Genomic DNA, 12318 nt, shown 5'->3' on the forward strand with positions numbered 1-12318 from the left:
TACTATGAGCTCTTTAAGATATGATGGTGCCTGACCAGTAAGAGCTTTGTAAGTCAGGAGAAGGATTTTAAACTCTATTCTAGATTTTACAGGGAGCCAGTGCAGCGAAGCTTTACAGGAGGAATATGATCTCTCTTCCTGGTTCCTGTCAGTACACGTGCCGCAGCAAATATGTGGGTTTGAATGTCACAATACGGCCAACCTCTGTCCACATGCTGTTGTGCACATTACGCCAGGCCCCTTGGTTCCAGTAAAGGGAAATCTTAATGCTACAATGCTATTTTCAGAAAAAAATAGTGGACTTACACCTTTGTGGCAACCATTCTCAAAGCCAGCTCCGTAAAGAACTGGTTTTCCCAGTTTGGCGTGTAAGAACTTGAACTTCAGAAAGCCCTGACCTCAAACCCCATCCGACATCCTTCGGGATGAACTGGAACGCCGACTGCGAGCCAGACCTCATCACCCAACATCGTCGGTCTAGTGGAAAGAACATAGAACAACAACTAACAACATAACGAAGAAGCTTTTTTTTTAATGAATAATGAATTGAACAATTGCAAGTGCAACGTGATTAACATTTTTCATGGTTGCGTTTATGCAACCCAAAGCACTCGGTTAAGGTTGCAGAAAAAGTCAACAGTGACTCGAAGCGTAAGACAGGAGGTTTACTTCTTGATATGTAACCAAACCTTTTACCTTCATTTTGTATTTATACAGCCCAAAATCACGAATGTGCCTCAAATGTGTATAGCCCCCAAGGATTTAGTAGCCTAAACCTCAACCTAACCCCATGCTGGACTCAGGATGCCGACTTCAGTCTCTTGTGTTCAAGTCCAGAGAATGAATGTGGTAAACGGTTCAATAGTAATTCCATCCTATTTGTCCTCCGCTTAGACTTGATCAAAGAGCTCCTTGTGTCTTTCTGCTCTTGACTGACACGAAAGAGATTTTTATGCTGCAGTGCTGCCTTCAGTAAGTGAGCCGTGATGTATGGGGGATGTGGAATGCGCTTTGTTTAATGAGCTGAATACATCTGCCTCTGTTGTCGCTTTTTATAGCCGCTGGAAAAGCTGCTGTTTTAGCATACGTGCTTCTTTACAAACCAGCGCACCAAACACTTGTCATGTCAAATTGTCGCATGTCGAGATGCAGGGAAGAAAAGCTGATATTTCGGGTTATTTTCTCTCTCTCTCTCTCTCTCTCTCTGTCTCTGTATCTCTGGAGCTCTCCCAAGCGCAATCTTTTTTTTTTGTTTGTTCGTTTATTTTTCAGAAATGTTTCAAAATCATTCTGTGTGCCTCATTTGATTAAAAAATGTGCATTTTGATATCTATGATGTAATATGCAATATAACCCACTCATGCGTTTCAACAGCCCTCTAGGTCTTCCAAAAAAATTCACAACTTTGGAAAGAGGTCCAACTCCATCAAGAGGAACCCCAATGCGCCGGTGGTCAAGAGCAACTGGCTTTACAAACAGGTACATTCAACTTAAAGCTTATGGGATGTGTTTGAGTTTGTGTGGATGGACATGGATGAACATACAGTGCATAGAGAGTAGTATTATTATTATTCGCCGTATTTGGAATTTTTCATGTTTTATTTATTTTTTTGTTACCACAATGAATCCCAGTCGATATAATTAAATGAACGTACGTTCGCTACAGAGCTTATAGTCAGGACATGGTTAGCCTAGCTTATCATGCAGACTGGAGGCAGGGGGGGAAAAGCGAGCCTGGCTCTGCGCAAAAGTTTATTGCTCCTCGGTAAAAGTCGCTTGGCACGGGAATGTTTGCATTCTTAAGTCTTCTTCAAGAAATACATTCTGAGCTTTCTTAACCAGGCTAGAGGTGTGTGATAACCGTGATGCTGACTCTCAGGAACCTAAAACTGTTCACTGGCTCCACCTTAGCTCCCCTGATGTAGACCGGTACGGCCCTAAGACTCCTTTTCAGCCTGAACTTTTGACCAAAGCCGGTAACGCTTGGCCTGTTTCCAGACCTCTTCAAGAAATCGCGGTCTGCGGTTCAGAAACTCTGGCGTTATGCTCATTGACGGCCAATTTGACGGTGGGACAGCAACTTGGACGTCAGCTTCATACCTAACATAACTGGCTACCTAGCAACATCCATGAAAGATGACCGCCAAAATGGCAACTAATATTTTCAGCATCATAGTTGGGGACATATTGAATCCTGCTGCTGCCAAAGTGCTTGCGGAACCCAAGGAAATGGGAAGATCCTGTTCCTGCTGCGGGGCTTTGACTGAGGGTTAGCTAACCTAGTTCGAGGCTCAGCTTGTTCTTTCATTAGCTCTCCGCCCACTCACTGCAAGTTGAGCAATTTTCCTTCGCCCCACAGAGAGCTACTGGGGGTCAATATTTCAATTGGTCCACGGACCTCTGACCAGCTCCCTAAAGACTGTCCAACTCAGCTTTCAGACCCCAGTTAGAGTCACTGTCAATAACCTCCATCTCAGCTTCGCATTCACATCGAGACACGAATTGTTTTGATTCACCCGGGGGGGGCTCATAAAGGCAAAGTGCTCCCTCACCCAAATCTCCTAACCTCGGGATCTGTGGCCCCGAACGCGACACATTGCAAACAGCGCTGAAGACCCAAGTGAGCGAATGGTCTCGGAAAAAACTTTGTTATTCTCGCTGCAGTCATTACGGCACCGGGGAGGGTGGGAAGAAAAAAAAAAAAAAGAAGAAGAAGAACCAGAGCGGCAGCGTAGAGAACAAAGCGCAGGCCTCCGCCCCGAGCACCGCAGAGGCAAATTTGTCACTACGTTATGAAGAGATAAAACAGAGCAATTTGTCTCAGAGGAGGAGATAGAAGCTGGTTAATAGAAGCAGCCAGAGGGAGAGACAGCGAGGGTGTCAAGAGGAGGGAAGTGAGGGGAGATCAAAAGAGAAGAAAAACTGTGTGTGTGTGTGTGTGTGAGCGAGAGAGAGGGTGCATTGTTCTCGTTAATAACTACAGTTTGACTGACCGACTGACGGCCCGTGACCTTTGACCCCTGCAGGACAGCACAGGCATGAAGCTGTGGAAGAAGAGGTGGTTTGTTCTGTCCGACATGTGCCTCTTCTACTACCGCGGTGAGGAACACACAGACACACACACACACACACACACACACACACACACACACACACATGCATATCCAAAGTTATGACGCAAGCTGTTCAGTTCAATGTGCTTAATCGTCAAATCGAAAGCAATTCACGGTGAGAGCAGGTGGAGTCCATGTTTTGTTCCAAAAAAACCCCAAACCCATTCAACTACATTTTAAGGATCATCCCACTCATGTTTGAAGACCTTCCCAAGTAACAAACCTACAGATATGCGACAAATTAAAGAGAAGGAAAACACAACGAATGCAGATTCGGGATTCGCTGATCCAAACTGTGGGATTGGTATTTGCCCCGGTTTCCTGGCAATCACTTCCCTATAAACGAACTACAGCACGGTCGCATCACTTCAGCGTCACCACCGCTGAGCTTCACTTTGAAGAGAATACAGATAGATATAGAGAATAAACACAACGAGGCTGTAAAGGCGGACTAGTGTTCGGCATGAAGTCTCATTTAGTCGCTTGTTAGCAAACTGCCTTTTATAAGACACGAAAAAGCTTCCAAATTCACCAGTGGGGGTATCTACTGACGTGTTTTATGTCGTAGAACAAAATGTTGAAATCTCTTGAGCTTGTGTTAACCACAGACCTTATTTCAGGCATCTAACCAAAAACCCACTGACTTCCGGACGAGGGGGCCGGAAGTGTAAAAATGCGAACTAATACCCAGGTTTTAGGGCTCATTCCTGCAGCACTCTGTAGAGATGCTTACAGGAAATATGGGAAGAAATAGAGGGAAATGAAGAGGTCCTCGGCCTTGTGTGTCTTTCACTTGGAGACTCTTGGAGACCTTTGGTGGAGCAACACCTTATGTTGTTCTCTGCAAATTCTGGTCAGAATCCCAAAAATTTTAAAGACCCGAAATGTGCCAGGCTGAGTTCAAAGCAAATTATGCACAAGGTAATTCAAATATTTCCATTTGTGAAGGGTTAAATTCTGAAGAAATCTAACAAAATATATATGTTTTGTCAACAAGTGGTATCTAGCCATGTTTTGAGTTTGAAATAACTTCCAATAGAGATTTCAGCCTCCACCCCAATACAATGGAGGTGAATGGAATTCTGTTTGTGGTGCTCACGTCTTTGGAAAAAGTAGTTTGTTTAAACGTTTCACCGAGCTCGTATAGCTTCAACAAAAGCTGTTTTTATCAAGATTATTAGATTCAATTAAGGGTCAAGAGGTCAAGTGCCCTTGCCAGTTGAAGGTGGTCTTTCCCCCGAAAGTTGCGACGCCCACGCTGCAGCGCCACTAATTTAGAACTTTTACATTCTAAAGCTCATCTGTACCTCCTTCGTGCCTCCTAAACCCTTGAGAGAGATTTTTCCATCTCAATAAATTGACAAATTAGCCGCTCCCAGAGCGCAATCAGCAACCGCTTTCATGACAAACCCAAGGGAAAATTGGATGTTTATTGGCTTAGCCAGCCAGAGACGAGAGAGAGGAGGCGTCCCCGGGAAGGACAATGACGTGCTCCGATAATAACCTCTTCTTTTTTCTTTTTTTTCTCCATTTTTCTCCTACTTGCTTTATCACTTTATTCTTTCTTTATAAGTACCTCCTGTCACTCAGGTTTAGGAGGTGTTGCTAGAGTTCGGACTTGTGCTTAATTCTTTTTTTATGAGCAGGGGTGATAAGCATCCCCCCGACTGCAAATCTCATCGAGATTAATCCATTCAGTGTGTTTACAAGCACTCCAATAATTCCATTGTTACCAGAGTGAGGCAGTACGCTGATGATTACAGCTGTCATGGAAACCCATAAAGCAGGTTATCTGGGTTATTTAAAGTTTAAGTTTAAAGTTTAAAGGTCCCATATTGCAGAAAGTGAGATCTCGTATCGTGTCTTGTGTGATTATAAAGCAGGTCTGGGTGCTGTATAAATACTGTGAAAGTATCAGAACGCTCAGTCGATGGAGAAATGAAACACAGCCCGTATTCAGACACTGCGCCTTTAAATGAGCCGCCGGGACTTCCTGTAAGGTTGTGATGTCACAAAAATCGCAAACTCATTTGACGGACATTCAGTTGCATTTTTTCCAGTTTCCTGTAAATGCGTTCCATGCATCTGTAAGCTGAGGCCCCTCCTGGGCTGTCACACTTTGACAAACGGAAAATAAACAAGCACGAAACGGTGCTTGGATGAATGGAATGTGGATCCGGCACTCGTCGGGCCGGCGCAGTAGCCTACATGAAACACAGCGAATGCTCATATTTTCGATGATGATTGATGTTTGTATTAAGACACAGACATTTTATTGGAACGTAGAGTGCAGCTCTGTGACCGCCACGTTGGAGACATCAGATGTCTGTCAATCGTCATGTTTGTGTGGAGGCATATATCCGAGCCGAGCCGAGCGCTCACACAGTCGCAGCCAATGAAAACGTATGAAATCCACGGCAAAATAACGTCGAATCATTCTATTATTCTCACCACAGCCTACTCACTGGAAAAACAGACTCCGCTACGATTATATAATACTGGCAGCATGAATTGCCTTCCCTGTGTCCACAGGATGGGTTTGGGCGAGGACACTTACAGCAAATGTAATGAGCTACTTCCGTCCCTGGGACTACTTTTGCACGAGAAAAAAACTTGTTACCTATTATGTTGTGAGTCTTCACTGCTCACCCCATTTACACCCGGTATTAAAATGCATTCTGTATTGGGACACGTTATCCGGTTAATAAACAGTCAGAATCTCGCCTTTGCGTTTACGCCCGGTATTTTGGCGCGTTCTCGTTATCCTTACTGAGATCGGACCGATTCGAGGTGTGTTCAGTTTCCTGATGGCTCCAGGGGTGTGAATCTCCCACGTCTACCGCTTTCCTTCAAGTCAGCTAGCTAATCTTCTGACGCGAGGAGTGCTCTTTCTAATCGCGAGGTCAGAGGTCAGAGAGGCAAGGTGGCAACAATGATCCGAAGACCCGAACAACAATGCGAGCCTTTTTTTTTACCTTATCTGGATCATTTTAATACCAGGTGAATATGTGTGTGTGCAGAAACACCGTTTGTGGTCAGAAACTCATCCGAACAAACACCCTCAAACCTGATGAACCTGGCGAAGAACCTTGAAATGTCAATTGTTCTGAAAAAGCCTTCTTAAAAAAAGAAAACACCCACTCACACTGCAGTGTATACCTACAGCATCTCTCTCTCTCTCTCTCTCTGACAGCTTACTCATTCCCTCTCTTTCTTGCTCATTCTCTGTGTGTGTGTGTGTGTGTGTGTGTGTGTTCTCTATCTCAATAATTCAGCAGCAGGGATGGGGCCGGAGGAGCTGCAGGGCTCACCGTGTAGGCTCGGCTAAAGCAAACAGCAGCACTGGCTGGAGGCTCTGTAGGTTTTTGCTGCAGCTGGTGCAGCAGACACCGGGCTGCTTGTTAGTTTGTAGCTCGGTAAGCTCCCACCAAAGCAGCGCCGAAGCGGCTATACAGAGCACAAGAGAGGCAAACGCGAATCACCTTCGACTGTTGCTGCAGTGTGACATCAACAGATATCAACTTGGTTCGAGGAGTCGACGTCCGGTGGGAACGATTTCACAGCTGTTTTGCCCCTGAAATGTGAAAGACAAAAAAAATAAATAAATCAGGGTTTGAAAGCTGTGTTTCTGAATGCTACAGCCTGAGAGTCTTCAGCCACGCCTGTGTGTGTGTTTGTGTGTGTGTGTGTGTGTGTTTTCCACGCTGTGTACCGCACGCACACAAGATCGTACTTCATGCAAAAAAGCGGGTCGAGCTCGTAAGAATGTCCAGCCATCCCCCTCCCTCCCTCCCTCCCTCCCTGTCTCTCTCGCTGTCTGGTGTGATGGAAGCCTCAGTAGGTTTTGTTCCGTCATCGTCTGTTAGTCGTTCATCATCACTGTCGACCGGACGAAAGGTAGACCTCCGTGTTCTCATAGTCGAAGGCAAGACTTGACAACACGTTCCCATTCCTAGAGACCATGAACAAGGGCATAATTCCCACTGGGGGATGGGATGTCCCCCTCACAAAATCCTGTTTAATCTAATCTGTGTGTCTCTAACTGAACTAAAGTACAACAAACAAATATGGAAACACCAGCCTCAGAAATCTCCACCTCCTCCCAACCCCATCTATTTGCCGCGTGATTTGACCTTGGACAACCAAACCTAAAGCAAATTAACGATGAGTATTTAGTGTTATGTGCCACCGATTCACCAGCCCTTATTTGATCTGCAGCCTAATATGATGCTGAACCCGAGCCAGATCCAGACTCCGCTTAGTTTAGCGTAGGTCGATTTGAATGCAAATGTCCCGCTCTTAATACGTTGACATGTGACTATTGCTCTTTCTTCTTTGGTGCAGATGAGAAGGAGGACAGCATCCTTGGAAGCATCCTGCTGCCCAGCTTTCACATCTCCATGTTGTCGGTGGATGACCACATCAGCAGGAAATACGCCTTCAAGGTAAAACACAAGTGTCTAGCTTAAAAGGTCACTTCAATGGGGTTTTTATTAGTGGTGATGATGTTGATGAAGCTTGCTGAATGCTCTTGTCTTTTATTGATTGAAGCTACACTCTTAAAGGACTGGTCCCATTTCTACACACACACACACACACGCTTCATGCAGCCAGCACATTGCTCGTGGACTGAAGGAGCAAATGGGAAATGTGAGATACTGTTGGAGTATACGTGTTATATATTCACCTGGTCTCTGTACAGGAAGGATGGTACCAAACCCAGCATCCTCACTTAACACAGACATGAGATTGATATCCATCTTCTCATCTCACAAAGTGAATAGACCCCCTTTTTGGTGGGAGCGGAGTTTAGCTGGAGGCAGAATAATTCCCGGAACGCGTTAGCTAAATCTTTAGATTCCTGTAGCTATGTCCTGAATGGTCATGTAGGCCTACAAGACTTGAAATGCAAAACATTTAACAGATGAATTGAGTGCATGAGCTAATGCGTTCCCCAGTTTCTGATGAGGTGGGCGTGACAACCCTTTAGACTCATAACGTTATCCATACCTACAACAGACAGCACTTTATTTAACCTTGCGTGACGTGAAGTGGGAGCTACAAGCACGAGCATTTTTGGCCCGATCCCTTTGCCTTATCGCGTTTAACCATAGTTGTCTCTGATTTTTTCACCGTGGCAGCTTGTAGGTGATAAAATTTCAATTTGGAGCCATCACTGGATTCCGGCACCAAACAACACAGCAAGATGATATTTTCGGGAGGTGATGTAGCCCTACTACTCTGAGGTGATTCCTGTTTGCCTCCAGGCTTTTGCCTCTGTTTTGCCTCCAGCTAACACCGTGACGTCTGCACTGAAAGGGTCTATAAGCAGTGTTCCCAAAATGCTCAACTGTTGCATGAAGGTGGCAAATTACTGTACAGCCTCATCAGCATCCACACACACAGCATGAACACATACACGCAGGAAGTTGTTAGTCGGCCTCCTGAAGCGTCACCTGTGCCAAGATGCACAGTAGAACCTTGAATACTTTCACACTCGAGCTGAAACACGCATGTAGACGCAGGCAGGGAGCACACACACACACACACACACACACACACACACACACACACACACACACACACACACACACACAATCATACCGTACACAAACACAACTCCTCTGCCAACAGGAATGATATAAAGACTCTCTGCTGGTATCCCGTGGTCTCCATCCAACACTGTCTTTCACACTGCTGTTGTAGCTCCTCCTCTCTGCCTATCATTGTCTCACCCTCCCCCTGTTTATCTCTCTCTCACTGTCAATACCCCCCCCCCCCCCCCCCCTCTCTCTCTCTCCCCACACTGCTAGGCCACTCACCCCAACATGCGGACATATTATTTCTGCACTGACACAGCCAAAGAGATGGAGTCCTGGATGAAAGTCATGACGGACGCTGCCCTCGTCCACTCCGAACCAGTCAGAAGGTCGGTATCACCGCGGGGACATGCCCACACACGGATGTGAGACACACAGTCTCCATGGTGGAACCACACATTCATATTCTCCAGATCAGCGTGCTCTAATATTCATGAAGCATTTTATCCTCTCTCTAGAGTCCTCCTAAATGCCTTGTTAAGAGTCTCCTCTCATTCATGAAGACTGGAGAGAAAACGGCGCAGTTGAGCTTGTTGTCATGGGTGATATTGTGTTCCATGAAGGAGCTTATCGTGTTCACGATTAATTTGTTACACTGAGAGACGCAACCATCATTTAAAAAGGGAGAAGCACTTGAACCTAATTAAAAGCAACAAAATAGCCCACATTTTCTGCCATAATCTGTTGGATTGAATAAACTGTGTGGATGAGGAGTGAGCAGCAGCAGCCTGGAGGGACAGACAGGGTCCCCCTCCCAGCTGGTACATCATGTAGCCTCTAGAGGAGACCGGAATCATCATCATTCGGGCTGGAAACTGTATACTTACAACATCAAGTATACTGTAGCTTGATGTTTAAATTCTAAACGCAGATTATTATTTTTGTAGTCCTGTCTATTATCATTCTTATCGGTAATCATAACATGGCCCTTACCAAGTTAACTGCTGATGTGGGAACACGGCGACATATCTAAAAAAAAAAGTGCAACCACTGGCAGAGCGTTAAACACTGTTGAAAATGCAGGGTGGCAACATTATGGGTTATGATATTGTTAGCATCAGTATACCAAGGTGTAAAAAGAGATTCATTTATATTTATGAGCCAAGAGGTTATGCCGGACCTATGGTGGCTACCTGCATTGGCTCCATAGCTACACTGTAGGCTACGCTGTAGCTGACGTGGGCCTCCTCAAAATGTAACTGCACATCAGAGCTACGGCAGTTACAGAGGTAGCACATGGGTCTCTTTTCCGGTTAATTTCTGGTTAAAACAGTTTGACCTCTGTTACGGCCACAAACAGCAAGATATCTGGCTCAACCTCGTGACCAGCAACATATTAAAAAGGACGTCATTCCCGAGGTTCAGAAGCCAAACATAACAAAAGAATGGGGGAAGTGTGGGCCAACCACACAATGGGCTGTCAGATCCAGAGCTTCCACCCCTAAATTACAGAAATGGGTAAACTAAACTAACAAACAAAAACCGCGAAAACTGGACTACCAGACCTCCATCCTCAAAACAAGTAAACTCAAAACAAGGAACAAAAGGAACTAAACACTAAGGCCGTCAGGGACACAAATAGGGAGCGCGAAACAACCACCAAATAAAGTGGTTTAGTTAATCACTTTACAACTTGTCTGATCGTCTGACTGCCCATCTTTCTTTGTTGATGCTACCGTTATCCTAGATCTCAGCAATTCAATGTCTGAAAGTTACAAAAAAAAACGAGTGTGTGCTTGATCCAGTGTTTTCAGTGAGTATCACACTTACACTGAGGGAAATATTCACAACTTGTCTTGGGTGTAACTAAAGTCTGGGTTTGTTAGCCGTGACCCTAACGGCCATAATCCTTCCCTGTCATTAACCCACGATCCAGTTTGCCAGGAGTCCCTGCACTGTCATGGGTTTCTGGCAGAGATCAGAAACTTCTAAGAAGTGAAAGGCCAAAAAGGAAGGATGACAGAGATAGAAGGGCTGCCAGACACACTTCTGACACTTGAGTCATCTTTGAAATCTCTTAGAAAACTCTGTCCATTGTTTTTTGTCACATTGCTCTCTTTCTTTCATCCCAGACTGGACAAGTTGAAAGTGGACCAGCGGACACCTCAGGAGTTGAACAACTTACTCAACCACAGAGTCCTAACCCGGCCCGAGATCCAGAACAACGAACGCAACCGCGAGCCCGTGCGACAACACTCCCTATCTCGAGTCGATGACAAGCGGCAAAAAGACGCAGAGACACATAATGGGCAGAGGGAGCGCGAGTACTACACCTTACAGCGAGACGGGGAGAGGTACTCACTGAAGAAAGATGGCGTGAGCTATTTGCTTCAGAAGGACGGAGAGAGGTATCTCCTCCACAAGGATGGAGAGAGGTACCTGCTGCGAAAAGACTGGGAGAAATCCTTGCTGCGAAAAGACGGAGATGTGTGCGCCATTCACAGGGACCTGGAGAAGTACGCTGTTCAGAAAGTGGACGAAAAGTACACGGTGGCGCCGTCGGAGGAGAAATACGCTCCATCTAAAGATGGAGAGAAGTACCTGCTCACGAAGGATGGGGAAAAATATGCACTGCAGAAAGTAGGAGACAGGCACACGCTCCAGAAAGATGGACAGAAATACGTTCCTCAAAAGGAGGTGAAGAGACAGCTGTCGTTAAAGGAGACAGAGAGGTACGGCACGATGAGGGAGATGAAGAATAAATATGGTACCATACAAGTTGTGGACAAATACGGCACTCTGAAGGAAGTGAAGAAGTACAGTACGCTACGAGAAGGGGATAAATACGCTATTCTCAGCGACGCAGAGAAATACGCCACGGTCCGTGGTGGGGATAAATATGGCTTCCAGAGAGACCCGAGTGCAGAGAGGTCCCTGACTAAAATCAGCAGCATCAAGCTGCAGCCGGCTCAAGCCGCCGCCATCGCGGCCGCAGTGTCTGCATCTCGCCAGGGCCAGGCCAACCTCATTGTCCAAAAACCAGCGCAGGTCAATGGCTCCGGGTCCGTGTCGGGGGAGCAGACTGGGGACTGCACCCCAGCAGAGGTAGACGGCAGCCTGGGTGGGGGTCCAGTAAAGTCCCCTGTTCCAGTCCAGGAGCCAGAGAGGGGCCTTTCCAGGACCAACTCCATGCAGCAGCTGGAACACTGGGTCCGCGCGCACAGGACGAGAGGACTAGACGATGACACCCGGAGGTGAGACTGACTGAGTGTGTGCTTACATGTGCATGTGTGCTTTCGTCACTGTACTGCTCTCTCTGGGAACCATTTTGGGTTTTGCGACATCTAAATGATGAGGTCATTTTGTCGGCGCTGTTTATGAGGACTGGGACATCTAACATGTCATTGAGTCTCAAAGAACATAAAAATACTGCCAATATGGTCAGATAATTTCACTTGGTCACAGTTCACTTTCTCTTTGTTCAGGAATTTTCTGGAAAGGTTCAGCATCTTCAGAGTTTACACCACATACAAAATGCAGGATTAGAAATAGCCTGATAATCAGACTGGATTACCTTTTTGTGGCTGGACAGCAGCAAAGCGGGGGCTAGCCCAATAAACGTGAATGTCTGTGGTGAAGTTACACCATTAGTCGGTCGAGTGTTG

The 12318-nt window shown here is 46.0% G+C and overlaps 1 protein-coding gene across 1 annotated transcript in view; it reads left to right on the forward strand.

The window, feature by feature from the left end:
• Positions 1–12318, forward strand: part of LOC139305193 (pleckstrin homology domain-containing family A member 5-like) — a 176108-nt gene that overhangs the window by 126756 nt on the left and 37034 nt on the right. Inside the window, exons 7-11 of the mRNA XM_070929141.1 lie at positions 1375–1479; positions 3027–3099; positions 7458–7558; positions 8927–9042; positions 10786–11907. Of these exons, the coding sequence (XP_070785242.1) occupies positions 1375–1479; positions 3027–3099; positions 7458–7558; positions 8927–9042; positions 10786–11907 (1517 nt within the window). The remainder of the gene's footprint in view (positions 1–1374; positions 1480–3026; positions 3100–7457; positions 7559–8926; positions 9043–10785; positions 11908–12318) is intronic.

The sequence above is a fragment of the Enoplosus armatus genome, chromosome 22, assembly GCF_043641665.1.
Source record: "Enoplosus armatus isolate fEnoArm2 chromosome 22, fEnoArm2.hap1, whole genome shotgun sequence".
In the NCBI taxonomy this organism is placed as follows: domain Eukaryota; kingdom Metazoa; phylum Chordata; class Actinopteri; order Centrarchiformes; family Enoplosidae; genus Enoplosus; species Enoplosus armatus.